General features: G+C 49.7%; 1 protein-coding gene across 3 annotated transcripts in view; it reads left to right on the top strand.

Annotated features, from left to right (window-relative positions):
- ARID1B (AT-rich interaction domain 1B) overlaps positions 1-12,557 on the top strand; it is a 333,070-nt gene extending 320,513 nt beyond the window's left edge. For all 3 annotated transcript variants that reach the window (XM_036317506.1, XM_036317509.1, XM_036317508.1), the window contains 5 exons: positions 22-172; positions 1,637-1,733; positions 2,961-3,744; positions 5,797-5,927; positions 8,387-12,557. In XM_036317506.1, the coding sequence (XP_036173399.1) occupies positions 22-172; positions 1,637-1,733; positions 2,961-3,744; positions 5,797-5,927; positions 8,387-10,114 (2,891 nt within the window). In that variant the 3' untranslated portion in view covers positions 10,115-12,557. The remainder of the gene's footprint in view (positions 1-21; positions 173-1,636; positions 1,734-2,960; positions 3,745-5,796; positions 5,928-8,386) is intronic.
- The last annotated feature ends 1,232 nt before the right edge of the window (positions 12,558-13,789 follow it).

The raw sequence follows: 13,789 nt of genomic DNA, 5'->3' as shown, positions 1-13,789 counted from the left end.
CTGTTCTTCACCACGTCCCAGTGCCTGGAGGCAGCGAGCCCTTCATGTCACAGGGCCCGATGCCCACGAGCAGCATGCAGGACATGTACAACCAGAGTCCCTCTGGGGCCATGTCCGGCCTGGGCATGGGGCAGCGGCAGCAGTTCCCCTACGGAGCCACCTACGACCGGAGGTGAGTGTCTCTCAGGCAAAGATAAAGCCGTTCACCGGAAACGGTGCTCCCAGCACACACTCCTGAGCCCTGGCAGCGATGGTCACACAGTGTCCGTGTTCCTGCGGGTCCAGGCACAGCTCGGGGTGTGTGTGTGTGTTGGCTGATGATCAGAAGGGAAACAGTTGTCCTGGGACATATATTCCTTTTGTTGTTGTTAATCCTCACCAGAGGATATTTTTTCCATTGATTTTTAGAGAAAGTGGAAGGGAGGGAAGGAAAGAGGAAGAAAGAGAGGAGAGAGAAACATTGATTATATTAATTATTTGCTTCCTGCATATGCCCCAATTGGGGCCAGGAATCGAACCCAGAACCCCTTGGTGCACAGGCCAAGGCTCTAACCATTGAGTAACACTGGTCAGGGCATGGGGCATATATTCTTAAAGGAACCAAAGCAAATATAGGAAGAAAGTTGTGTAGCCTAGGTGTAGAAGTCATTTTGGTTCTACCGCATTAGAAAGAGGGGCTTACTTCGTTGCTGAGTTTTCTATAAAGTTACTTGCTCAGCGTAAATTTTATCTATGTCAATTATATTTTTTTCTCCTAACTATAAGCTTCCTTCTAGATATCAATGTTTTTAGCAAAAATTCCCGTGTCTGTTTTACATGTGATAGTCTGAAAGTTCATTCATTTTCTGTCTTATTCACTGACCAGTTCAGGAATATATTCAGTTTAATTATTCTATTTCTTACAAGATCAATATACTAACTAAACCAGTTAATTTTTTTAAATTTCGTATTTATTGGGGGTTTTTTAAACATTCTATTTTATGGTATTTATAATTTCTCAGTATATTAGCTGAAAAAATAAATGTATTGCTCATTCCCATTTTAAGATTTAATAGTAATACATTTAAATAATTCCTGTTATTCTTTTCTATAGCCTTTTATGATTGTAGGACTTTGAAATTTTGAGCACTAACATCCATACAGTTATTAGCTAACTCAGTATCATTTGCATTAATTTTGATGTATACCTTTAAAAATGAACATTTCTTATTCATAATGAGAAAGGGAGAAGTAGAACTAGTTTCCATTATTGTATGTCCATGTCCAGGTCCTCTGCTTGGAGTCTTCGACTCTGTGCTGTTTCTTCCTTTCGTGAATACCCACAGCACAACCCTGTATGGCACTCCCAGGGCATCAGTGGGTGGGCGGGGCCTCGACTCAAAGGCAGAGGGTGCTGCCCCGCCAGCCGGGACTCCTCACACCTACTGCCCAGGAGATTGGCAGCGGTCCCAGAATGGGTGTTCCCATCCTTTTGCTAAGAGTTCGTCTGCAGCTGCTCGGACTGCCTCTGCTGGAAGGTGTGCAAGTGAGGGGAAGAAAAGCTGTTGAGTATAGAGTTTCAGGAAATAGACTGTTCCTTTCTCCCGTGGCCTGAGGTCCTTTGTAAAGGAAGTTTTCTTTGAATGCATCATTCCAGGCATGAACCCTACGGGCAGCAGTACCCGGGCCAAGGCCCACCCTCAGGACAGCCGCCGTATGGAGGACACCAGCCGGGCCTGTACCCGCAGCAGCCGGTGAGTGGTGAGTGGGCGTGCCCTGGTGCCTTCTGGTTCAGACGCAAACTCCTGGCACTGCGGAGAGTTCCAGCAAGTATAGTATAACCAAAATGATTAGCATTGGTTGAGCAATCACCATGTTATTTGTTTGTGCGAGAACATCGTCTCAGATTTAGAAGCCAGCAAATTAAAAACAGCTCTTGGTGTAGGGTATCCCAAACAAGTATAATGTGTTATAAGAAGTTAAGGACATGCGCCCGTGTAAACAGTAACAAGCCCAGCTTAAGTATGTTTTAAATGTCTGTGTGTACTGTCCAATCCAACGCCATTTTAGACCAGAAATATGTGGATATATTTTAAAGAGGACGTAGGAAAAAACAACTAAAAATTACCTTCTAAGTGAAAGTGGTTGGCTTTTAAAGAGCAGCTATTAACTGACTGCATTTGACGGTTGGAAGGTTGTGCTGGTCCAAGCAGCCCTGCAGTCCAGAGGCTGGCTGTGCGGGACCAGCTCGCCGACACTGCGGGTGCAGAGGACGGCCGTCGGGCTAGGCTTTCACACAGGAAGGCAACTTCCACACACTCCAAGGCCTAAGACCGCGTGTCAAGTAGAGGGGGTCAAACATGTATTTAATTTTACCGGCGCGTGCACCTACAGTGGGCTGTGTTATTAAACCAACTGGATCCTAACGGTTTTCAAATGAGGTGAAAGTTCAGTTCCCATGTCAGCATCTCACTCACTCCACCGGGAGACACCCCCCGACCAGGAGCTGAGGAACCGGCTGTGCCCAGCCTGTCCTCAGGCTAGGCAGTCTGACCTGGACAAGCTGGAAGTTGGGGTGCGGACCATGGAGTGTGGGTGTCAGGGTAGCACAGGCCCAGTCTGAGGAGCCAGATCCTTTGGGGAGGCTGTTCTGGAGTTAGGCCTAAGGAATTGTTGAACCCAGAATGCTCTCAGGGTGGCCCTCGGAATATCCTTCTACCTGCTGGGTCCCCTCAGCGTCACTCCAGGCCCCTCATCCCACAGACAACACCAAGCAATGAAATAAACAGGAGGTCCGTGGGTGCTGGCATGGGGGTGGGGATGCAACACTGAAATGAGGCGTAAAGCGTTAGTCCTTAGTTACGCCCGCTTCCCATGTCCCCTTCGGAGTGAACACCGCCAGGTGATACTTTTGCATAAGGCCAGTGTGTGGTCATCCCCGGAAAAGCAGTGAGTGCGATCTGCCTTTGTGTGAATTTCAGAACTACAAGCGCCACATGGACGGCATGTACGGGCCTCCCGCCAAGCGCCACGAGGGGGACATGTACAACGTGCAGTTCGGCAGCCAGCAGCCCGAGATGTACAACCAGTACGGCGGCTCCTACTCCGGGCCCGAGCGCCGGCCCCTGCAGGGCCAGTACGCCTACCCCTACGGCAGAGAGAGGGTGCAGGGCCCGGGGCAGATGCCCCCACACGGCCTCCCCCCGCAAATGATGGGCGGCCCCCTGCAGCCGGCCTCCGGGGAAGGGCCGCAGCAGAGCCTGTGGGCGGCTCGGAATGATATGCCTTACCCCTACCAGGGCAGGCAGGGCCCCGGCGGCCCCGCCCAGGCCCCCCCCTACCCAGGCATGAGCCGCACGGATGACATGATGGTCCCTGATCAGAGGATAAATCACGAGAGCCAGTGGCCTTCTCACGTCAGCCAGCGTCAGCCTTACATGTCCTCGTCGGCCTCCATGCAGCCCATCACGCGCCCGCCTCAGTCGTCCTACCAGACGCCGCCGTCACTGCCAAACCACATCTCCCGAGCGCCCAGCCCCGCCTCCTTCCCGCGCGCCCTGGAGAGCCGCATGTCCCCCAGCAAGTCCCCCTTCCTGCCCTCCATGAAGATGCAGAAGGTCATGCCCACCGTCCCCGCGCCCCAGGTCGCGGGGCCGCCCCCCCAGCCGCCCCCGATCAGAAGGGAGATCACCTTCCCTCCTGGCTCCGTGGAGGCGTCCCAGCCGGTCTTGAAACAGAGGCGGAAGATTACCTCGAAGGACATCGGTAAGCACCCAGCTCTGCTCCCCAAGGAAGCCCCGTGTGGCCAGAATTTACATTTTAGTTCAGACATTCTTGCTGTTGATCTCAAAGGAGTGAACCGCCCATGAGTACAGACTGCCATGTTGTTTCTTTTTTTTTTTTTTAAATATATTTTATTGATTTTTTACAGAGAGGAAGGGAGAGAGATAGAGAGTTAGAAATATCGATGAGAGAGAAACATCGATCAGCTGCCTCCTGCACATCCCCCACTGGGGATGTGCCCGCAACCCAGGTACATGCCCTTGACCGGAATCAAACCCGGGACCCTTCAGTCCGCAGGCCGACGCTCTGTCCACTGAGCCAAACCGGTTTCGGCAGACTGCCATGTTTCTGAGAGGAGCAGTCGTGGTAATAACTCACTAATCTGAAGTGAGCAGCAGCACCAGGGGAAAGCCTGGTCACGGTGTTTTCCCTGGGAGTGGTGGTGGGAGAAGGGGCTGGGGGGGGGGGGCCTCCGGGGAGCCAGGGGGTCCCCAGTGGCTGTGGACTAGCTTCTGGCCGAAAGATCTGACCTAAAGCAAGCACTTTCTTTCTGCACCACGTGCTTAGAACAGCTGTGGGGCTCGAAGGCAGAGGTGGGCAGTGGGTTTCCCTGGGAGAGGGGAAGCCTGAACGTGATATGTGGACAGATAGGGATTGCGGCCTGCGGTCCGTGTAACGGGAGGGCACTGGTCCACCCGGCCAGGGGGCTGCTTCAGTTACCACTGATGGGCTCGTCGGTCCTGCTGGGGGCCTTCTGAACCTGAAGGAGACACCCCATTCTGGGAGTACACACAGTTTCTCTGCCTTAGTTTTTAAGCACTTTCAGTACAGCAAAGGGATAAAGATCTTGATTATACTAAAAGATTCTTTTCAAAAATCTCAAAATCACTTGACATGAAATCATATTCAGTGATTAGAAAAATGTTAAAGATGTTTCCACTCATTGTTCTGTAAGGACCTGTAGAGAAAGGGGTGCAGGAGAGTAGCAAGAGATAGAGATACAGACTCAGAGCACCATTTTCATATGGAAATAGATGTAAAAATATGCACACGTATTTGTGTTTATGTGTGTGTACACGTTTAAATAAATATTTAAATTGATACAAAGTTTCTTAGTACATGTTATACCAGTATTTGTCTGTAGTCTAGAGAAATTTATGTTCCTCATTTTAAAAAGGAAGCTTGCTTTTTCTATGATAAAAGTAATATGTGCCTATCTTAGAAAAATTGAAAAGTAGACGAAATTAAAATAAAGGTAGAAACCCACAGTCCCCTCCCGACGTGAGGCTGTGGCTGTGGTGAGTTCTGGCTGGGCAGGTCCACTCACGCCATGTGCCCTCCCAGGTTCCTGAGATGGCCCCCCCTGAAACTGGCAGATGATGGCCTCTGTTCCTAGCCCAGCTATGGCAAAGCCTGCACGCGTTTTATCACATGGCTCTGTCTTCCTCAGTGACAGGAATGGACAGGACTAAAGTGCAGCTCTCTGTCCCATCCCCCGGCTCAGGCTCAGCTCCTGGAAAATCCGTACCATCAGAGCGCTGGGGTTGTCCCCAGCGTGCCCTGAGGGCCAGAGCTGAGAACAGAGGTCGGCATGGGAAAGCCAGGACTTTGCGGTTGGGACTGAAGTTTGGCTTATGCTCTGCATGCTCGCCAGCCTTCCAAAGACCCCATGCTGAGGCATTTGTGAATGGAGCAGGCAACAAGGACAGTAGCGTTGTTTGGTTTGACTTGGTTATTGAAACGGATGCATCTGTTAGCGGGTAAAGGGAGAAAGCGGGGCTGTGCTGAACCACAGCCTCCTGGAGAAGCATGTGGGCTCCTGTTCAACCAGCAAAGCAGAAGGCCTTCAAGACCAAAGCGTCTTAGTACAGCCATCACCTCACTTCAAATCTGGAAGTGATCGTGTCGATCCCTCAGGACAGTTCGTTAAAGCCAGTCCTTACCACCATTCCTTTTCTCTGATTCTTGGTTATTTTCTTTTCTCTCGTGCACGGCGTCACTATTCATCACACCCTGTTCTTTCCCCACTTTTAGTTACCCCGGAGGCCTGGCGTGTGATGATGTCCCTGAAGTCCGGTCTCTTGGCTGAAAGCACTTGGGCTTTGGACACTATAAACATCCTCCTGTATGATGACAGCACTGTCGCCACGTTCAATCTCTCCCAGGTGAGCCAGCACCGGTGGAGCCGAGGACCGAAGCAGCACGAGAACCAAGGGGTGCTTAATGCTTCACTAATGCTGGCGCTCAGCGTCTGGCCCTCTTTATCACCAACATCAATCACTGTGTGGTTGCCCGAGAATTCAGTGCAGAATGACAGTTCACTTCAGTCTTTATATAAATTTACACATACCTATGTCTCATAAGAACACCATGACCGTGTACGTGCGTGCATGCCTGTGTGCGTGTGTGTATGGAATGGATGATAGTAAAACTAATTTGCTGTTTAGAATGAATATTAGCAGCCCAAGGTGAATTAACTCAGATGCCACATAAGGATGTGAGGGCGATCTGGCTGCGACATCTGTCACCCCATTGATCGCCAGGGTTGATTCGGCTGATCTGGCTGGCTAGGCGGGTGTCCCCCTCCTCCCTCACCGATCCATGTGCATCCCTCCCAAAGAGGACAACCTTCCCCCCCCCCCCCCCCCAGGAGAGGACCGGTCTTCGGTCAAGGGTATACGAGTAGCTGCGCTACCCTGCTAGAACCTCCAAACAAGCTCTCAGATGCCACATAAAGTTATGTCCGTAGTCGGTGATGGAAATTGAGTGGGTTGCAATGGAGTGTTATTCTTTCCAATGGGACCTCACCCTTCTCTTAACTAAAAAGTTTTTCAAAAAGGAAAATTACAGAGACATTTTATATTTAGAAGATGCATAGTATACTGTTGACACTTGAATAGCGCCGGGGTTACAGGTGCCCCCACGATCAAAAAGCTGCATGTAACTTTGACTCCCCAGATACCTACGTTGTTCCTTAGTTTCCATGGGGGGCTGGATTCCAGGACACCGAACCCCCATGAATATCGAAGTCCGCGGATGCCCAAGTCCCTATATCAACAGTGTAGATCAACGCATACAGCCAGCCCTCCACGCCCACAGACTACACAAGTAGAGAAGACAGTTTCATGAGTCCCCATGTGCCCACCCAGCTGAAATAGTCATGAACTCCTGGCCACGCCCTCTTGGTGTGCTCCTGTCTCCGCCCCTCCAGGTTGCTGATGCCTCTAAAGCCAGGAGGAGAGCTGACAGCCCTCCTCTGCGCAGGGCTAGGTTTAGAGTAGATTCCAGCATAACAGCTCACAGAGCGAGGGAGCTGAGGGTTAGGAGAAACGCCCAAGGGTCCCCTCGCTATGGACTTTTAAAGAAATCTTCAGAAACAAGCATGAGGAAGGGGCATTTTCCCTGCTGTGTGTGAACAACTGCTTTTGGTGAAAAGGCCCAAACACCTAGTTCCTTGCTTCCATTGAAATAGGACCAGAGCCTCCCTCTCTTCTCATTTAAGTGTTCCTGTAGCCCTGAAAGGCAGTTTCTCAGGCGATAGGAAGTGTGTGAATAAGGCCATAAACATTACATGAAGTTCGTTTCAACTGAAAATAAGTATTAAAACACTGCATCGTCTGCTGGAGTGATGCACTGTGTCCTGTGGGCGGTGAGCTGCTGTGGGACCACCTTTCCGGCAGGTCTGCTACCGCTTCCCTGTCCTTGCCGGGGAAGGAGGTCTGGCTCCGTGGAGGGGGGAGGCGAGCGGGGGACACCCACGCCTGCGCTGGGAAACCCTGCCTGTGCCCTGAAGGCGGTGCTTTCTGGTTGCTCCCCGACTCCCCTCACGTGATAATCACGCTCCGCTCGGAAGCTGGCAGCGCTAGGACAGTGGCTGCCTTCCGCACTTTCCACTGAAGAGCCCTTTCTTACTTCCTGGTGCTTTATCCCCAAGATGCCAGTGGCACTCTGCGGGAGGGGAGCTGAGCGGGTGCTAATTGGGGAGGATGTTGCTTTTCTTGGTACAGACATGTGCTTAAAAGAAACAAAACTGGTCCTCGTGGCTTTGTCTTCAGCTGGAGCCTCGAATAGCTGGAAGGTAAAACTGCCTTCAAGGAAACATTCTAATCCACTTATCGGGGACTCAATTGATTTGCTTTTAATTTTCTGTTATGGGCTACCACGTTGCTAAAAGTACCTCTTGCAAAGAGTAAATCAGCATGACCTGTGGCACCTGAGAAAAAATAACCATCCAGTTCGATGACGACAGTGAAAACCCAGGCAGGCAGAGTCTCGGATAAAATAATAGGAAAGAGGCTCACTTCCCTGCTCTTATGGTAATGAATGCATTGTGTTGGGGGGTGGGGGGAGTAATCTTAGAAAAATGAAATAAACAGGTAAGTTTTCATGTCGGTAGTGCAGGAAAGTAAGCAGGACATAAGAAACAGGGCAGATACCGGTTTAGTTAATAATAGAACTTCAGGAAGACAGTAGTGACGGGGAAGTAGTTTGGGCCTAGCCACACACGCAGTGGGCCCTGGGAGAGTCCTCCCAGACGGCTGCTAGCTGTCAGGGCTTACCGGGGTCGCAGGCCTGGCCTATGCCCTGCCACTAAGCCTGTTCTTGGTCTCTTTCTCCTCTGCAGTTGTCCGGATTTCTGGAACTTTTAGTCGAGTACTTTAGGAAATGCCTGATTGACATTTTTGGAATTCTTATGGAATATGAAGTGGGAGACCCCAGCCAAAAAGCACTTGACCACAACGCAGTGAAGAAAGATGAGGGCCAGGCCTGGGCCGACGAGTGTGAGCGAGAGGAGGACGCTGCGGAATGCATGGAGGACGAGGAGGACGAGGAGGAGGAGGCAGAGGAGGAAGACGGTGCAAAGGCCGAGGCCGAGGAGAAGGGCAGCGCGGCCTTGAGCCCCTCCGACGCCGCGGCCGAGCCAAAGGAGAAGCCCAGGCAAGCCAGCAAGTTCGACAAGCTGCCCATCAAGATCGTCAAAAAGAACAAGCTGTTCGTGGTCGACCGCTCCGACCGGCTGGGCCGCGTGCAGGAGTTCAGCAGCGGGCTCCTGCACTGGCAGCTGGGCGGCGGGGACACCACGGAGCACATCCAGACGCACTTCGAGAGCAAGATGGAGATCCCTCCGCGCAGGCGGCCGCCGCCCGCTCCGAGCGCCGCGGGCCCCAAGAAGGAGCTGGAGGGAAAGGGGGAGCTGGAGGAGCAGCCGGAGAAAAGCATCATCGCGACCATCGACGACGTCCTGTCCGCGCGGCCGGGGGCGCTGCCGGAGGACGCCAACCCCGGGGCCCAGCCGGACAGCGGCAAGTTCCCCTTCGGCATCCACCAGGCCCGGAGCCACCGCAACATCAAGCTGCTGGAGGACGAGCCGCGCAGCCGCGACGAGACGCCGCTCTGCACCGTGGCGCACTGGCAGGACTCCCTGGCCAAGCGCTGCATCTGCGTGTCCAACATCGTCCGCAGCCTGTCCTTCGTGCCTGGCAACGACGCCGAGATGTCCAAACACCCGGGCCTGGTGCTGATCCTGGGGAAGCTCATCCTCCTGCACCACGAGCACCCGGAGCGGAAGCGGGCGCCGCAGACCTACGAGAAGGAGGAGGACGAGGACAAGGGGGTGGCCTGCAGCAAAGACGAGTGGTGGTGGGACTGCCTCGAGGTCTTACGGGATAACACGCTGGTCACGTTGGCCAACATTTCCGGGCAGCTGGACTTGTCTGCGTACACGGAGAGCATCTGCTTGCCGATCCTGGACGGCTTGCTGCACTGGATGGTGTGCCCCTCCGCGGAGGCGCAAGACCCCTTCCCCACGGTGGGACCCAACTCCGTGCTGTCGCCGCAGAGACTCGTGCTGGAGACCCTCTGCAAACTCAGCATCCAGGACAATAACGTGGACCTGATCCTGGCCACGCCTCCGTTTAGCCGGCAGGAGAAATTCTATGCGACGTTAGTTAGGTACGTGGGCGACCGCAAAAACCCGGTCTGTCGAGAAATGTCCATGGCGCTCTTATCGAACCTGGCCCAAGGGGACACGCTGGCCGCGAGGGCGATAGCTGTGCAGAAGGGAAGCATCGGGAACTTGATAAGCTTCCTGGAGGATGGGGTGACGATGGCCCAGTACCAGCAGAGCCAGCACAGCCTCATGCACATGCAGCCCCCGCCGCTGGAGCCGCCCAGCGTGGACATGATGTGCCGCGCGGCCAAGGCGCTGCTGGCCATGGCGCGCGTGGACGAGAACCGCTCCGAGTTCCTGCTGCACGAGGGCCGGCTGCTGGACATCTCCATCTCGGCCGTGCTGAACTCGCTGGTGGCGTCCGTCATCTGTGACGTTCTGTTTCAGATCGGGCAGTTATGACCCCGGTGAGGAGGCCGCGCGTGTGAGTGACGACTGAGGCTCCCGTACCCCCGGCTGTTTTCTGTTCTGTTTCTCCAGCGTAGGAAGAAGGAAAAGAAAACGTGTGCTCCTCTGCCCCGTTCATATTTACCGATTGGGAATTAAAGAGAATTAATTCGAACAGTTATGAAATTAATATTTGCTGTCTGTGTGTATAAGTACATCTGTTGGGTTTTTTTAATTTTTTTTTTAACCAAAGTTGCTGTCCAGTGTATTCAGAGGTCACTTTTTGTTTTTCACAGATTTTCTTTTTGATGTTCTTTCTTTTCCATGTTGTATTGCATTTTTTGGGAAGCAAATTGACTTTAAAGAAAACAGTTGTGGCAAAAGATGCTAAGATGGGAAAATTTCACCACACTGAGGCAAAAAGGTGAAAACCCATCCCTATCCCAGGCGTGTTACCCTTCAGATAATGAAATAAAGCTGTCCCATCGCCCAAAGCTCTGTGCAATAGAAACTGCTAGAAGGGTAGGTCTCGGGGCTCAAGGAGGTGTGTCAGTCAGTAGTCAGACTAGCGAACGATGCTGGTTTCTCCACAGGAAAATGGTTACCGTAGGCTAGGAGCAATACGAATGGGTTTTTTTAAGTTAAAGTTGAAAATACGTACCTGACAACGATCAACGGAAATTGCTTCCTCACCACTACGTCATGTCTGCTGTCTGTCTTTGACCTTCCACATGACAGTTCTTCACAATTCCTTTAATCATTTTTTAAATATTTTTTTTACTGCCTATGGGCTGTGATGTATATAGAAGTTGTACATTAAACATACCCTCATTTTTTTTCTTTTTTTTCTTTTTTTTTTTTTTTTTTTTTTAGTACAAAGTTTTTAGTTTCTTTTTCATGATGTGGTAACTACAAAGTGATGGTAGATTTTAAATAATTTTTATTTTTATTTTATATATTTTTTCATTAGGGCCATATCTCCAAAAAAAAGAGAAAAAATACAAAAACAAAAACAAAAAAAAAGAGGGTAATGTACAAGTTTCTGTATGTATAAAGTCATGCTCTATTTCGGGAGCGCAGCTGATCACCATTTGCTTCATGAATCAAGGTGTGGAAATGGTTGCGTACGGATTGATTTAGAAAATGGTCACCAGTACAGACACAAAAGAGAAAAATACAACTAAAAGGAAGAAATACAACTTCAAAGATTTTTCAGTGACGAGAATCCACATTTGTATTTCAAGATAATGTAGTTTAAAAAAAAAAGAAAAAAATCTTGATGTAAATTCCTCCTTTTCCTCTGGCTTAATGAATATCATTTATTCAGTATAAAATCTTTATATGTTCCACATGTTAAGAATAAATGTACATTAAATCTTGTTAAGCACTGTGATGGGTGTTCTTGAATACTGTTCTAGTTTCCTTGAAGTGGTATCCTAGTAACCCAGTCATTTATAAGATATAGGGGAATACAGCCGTGTACTAACCAAGTCACTCGTCACCAAACCGTGAGGTCGGAAGGGACCCTTAGGGGTTACCGACTAGAGTGGGGAGCAACAGTTTGACTTTCTCAAATTATTTAGCTGATTAGCCTTTGTTTGAAGCAATCAACTCTAACGCCATGGAGGTCTGAGACTTTTCAGTGTCCATGGGAGGTGGCTGCTGGCCCGTGAGGCGAGGCCTCGAGAGCTCTCCGGCCTGAGTGAAACTGCCTTTGACTAACCCGTCTTAATTTTAACCAGAGTTCAATCTAGTCCGTGTTTTTTTCTGTGTGCCTCGGAGTTATTTTGCATTTAGTTTACTCCACCGTGTATAATATTTATATTGTGCAATGTTAAAAAGAATATGTTCTATTGTATGTGGTGTACATAGTGCAAAGTGATTATTTCTATTTCAGGGCATATTAATATTCTCATATTCCTTCCTACCTGGTGCACAGTAGCTTTTTAATACCAGTCGTTTCTAATTTAAACGTTTCCTTCCTGGGTCATTGACTGTTACTGTGTCGCAATCACCCTCTGAAACTGCTGCAGGATGAAGCTGTCAGTGGGCACCCTCTTAAGTCTACCTCTTCACACACCCTCCCGGCACCGCATACCAAACTCCGAGTCCTCCGCCAGGCCTGTGGTCCGGGCACCCGTTACCATGGTCACCCTGGGAAGAGTTAGGCAAGAGCTCACAGTTCCAATCCGAGCGAGCCGTGACTCTCGAGTGTCACAAGAAAAATTTTCCTGCAAGCAGCCTCATCCATCAGCGCCCACATCACTTAGTCTTCTTACATAGCAATCAGCCAAATGTGTGGTGAATTAAAAACCCATTTATAATCTACTTGAAATACATCTGCTTGCTAAGAACAGATTTTAGAGCTCCAAGCTTCAAATACAGAGATTTGTAAGAGGGGATTCAATACTATTAGAACTTCTCTCTTATAGAGTATGAATAAAAGGTGTATACAAACCTCGAAGTCTAGTATCCCAATCATTTGTCCATCAAAAGAGTAAAATCATTACAGAAGACTGTTGTTGTCATGGTTGAGTTGTACTCAGTACCTCGAGTCCGACCATGGAGCGACACGTGTCTGCGCACTGACATGACCGTGGCCTCTAGAGTAATCCAGGAAGACTAGCATCCTTCCTACATTCTCGCCCCAGGTTCAAGACGACCAGCCCGTGGAGGACTCAGCCCGCCTGAGGTCATCTTGCCTACAAACTGAGTTACTCTTTGTCCTAAAAATTAGTTGTTGTTCTTTTCCTATGAGGCTTTTCAGAAATTCACAGGATGCCCATACTTTAAATGTGTACAAAAAAAAAAAAAAAAAAGATAAAAATAAAGGTGCAAAGAAAGTTTAGTATTTTGGAATGGTGCCATAAAGTTGAGTCTGTTGGTATTGGAGTGAGTTTTTTTTAATGTCACATAAAAGCTATTATTGGGTGGCATGTTCTCAAAAACCAACTCAAATGTTTTGTTTGAAGTTGAGAATGACACAGAGTCAGTTTTTGTTGGTGAATGTGGCCTCTTCAAAAACTAGGTAAGCTGTTTTTTAGAAGTTAGAACAGAATGACTTTTTTAAAGGGGGGGATGAGCAGCTTGAAGATACAATGTAAGCTACTAACTGCTTTTTTTTTCTGCTTCTTTTATGAAAAGAAGGTGGCCTTTGCCCTGAAATCCATCCATTTAAAACCAGTTGGAAATCTTCCATATCCTATCAAACCCAGGTACCAGTTCCCGTATGTTCATCTTAAAGCAATGGTTCTCAACCTGTGGGTCGCGACCCCTTTGGCGGTCGAACGACCCTTTCACAGGGGTCGCCTAAGACCATCCTGTATATCAGATACTTACATGACGATTCATAACAGTAGCAACATTACAGTTATGAAGTAGCAACAAAAATAATTTTATGGTTGGGTCACAACATGAGGAACTGTATTTAAAGGGCCAGAAGGTTGAGAACCGCTGCCTTAAAGGAAGCAGAGGAAGGATTATAAGTGAGCCGGACAGCTCATTTCTTCTCGCTGACGTTTCTAAGCTGTGTGGGGAGCTGAGGCCCAGCTGCCTGGCGGTCCCTGCCCCCCTCCCCACCCCCAGGAACGTCACAGACGAACGTGTAAAATCGCCAACAGACCCGTGTGGTCTGCAGCCCACTGGCATGTGCCAGCGTTAATGCAGCAGAGATGTATTGAGCACATTCTA

This window comes from Myotis myotis, unplaced genomic scaffold (assembly GCF_014108235.1).
Source record: "Myotis myotis isolate mMyoMyo1 unplaced genomic scaffold, mMyoMyo1.p scaffold_m19_p_7, whole genome shotgun sequence".
Lineage (NCBI taxonomy): Eukaryota > Metazoa > Chordata > Mammalia > Chiroptera > Vespertilionidae > Myotis > Myotis myotis.
The sequence above is the reverse complement of the archived record's forward strand: the minus strand, read 5'-3'. Positions and strand labels throughout refer to the sequence as shown.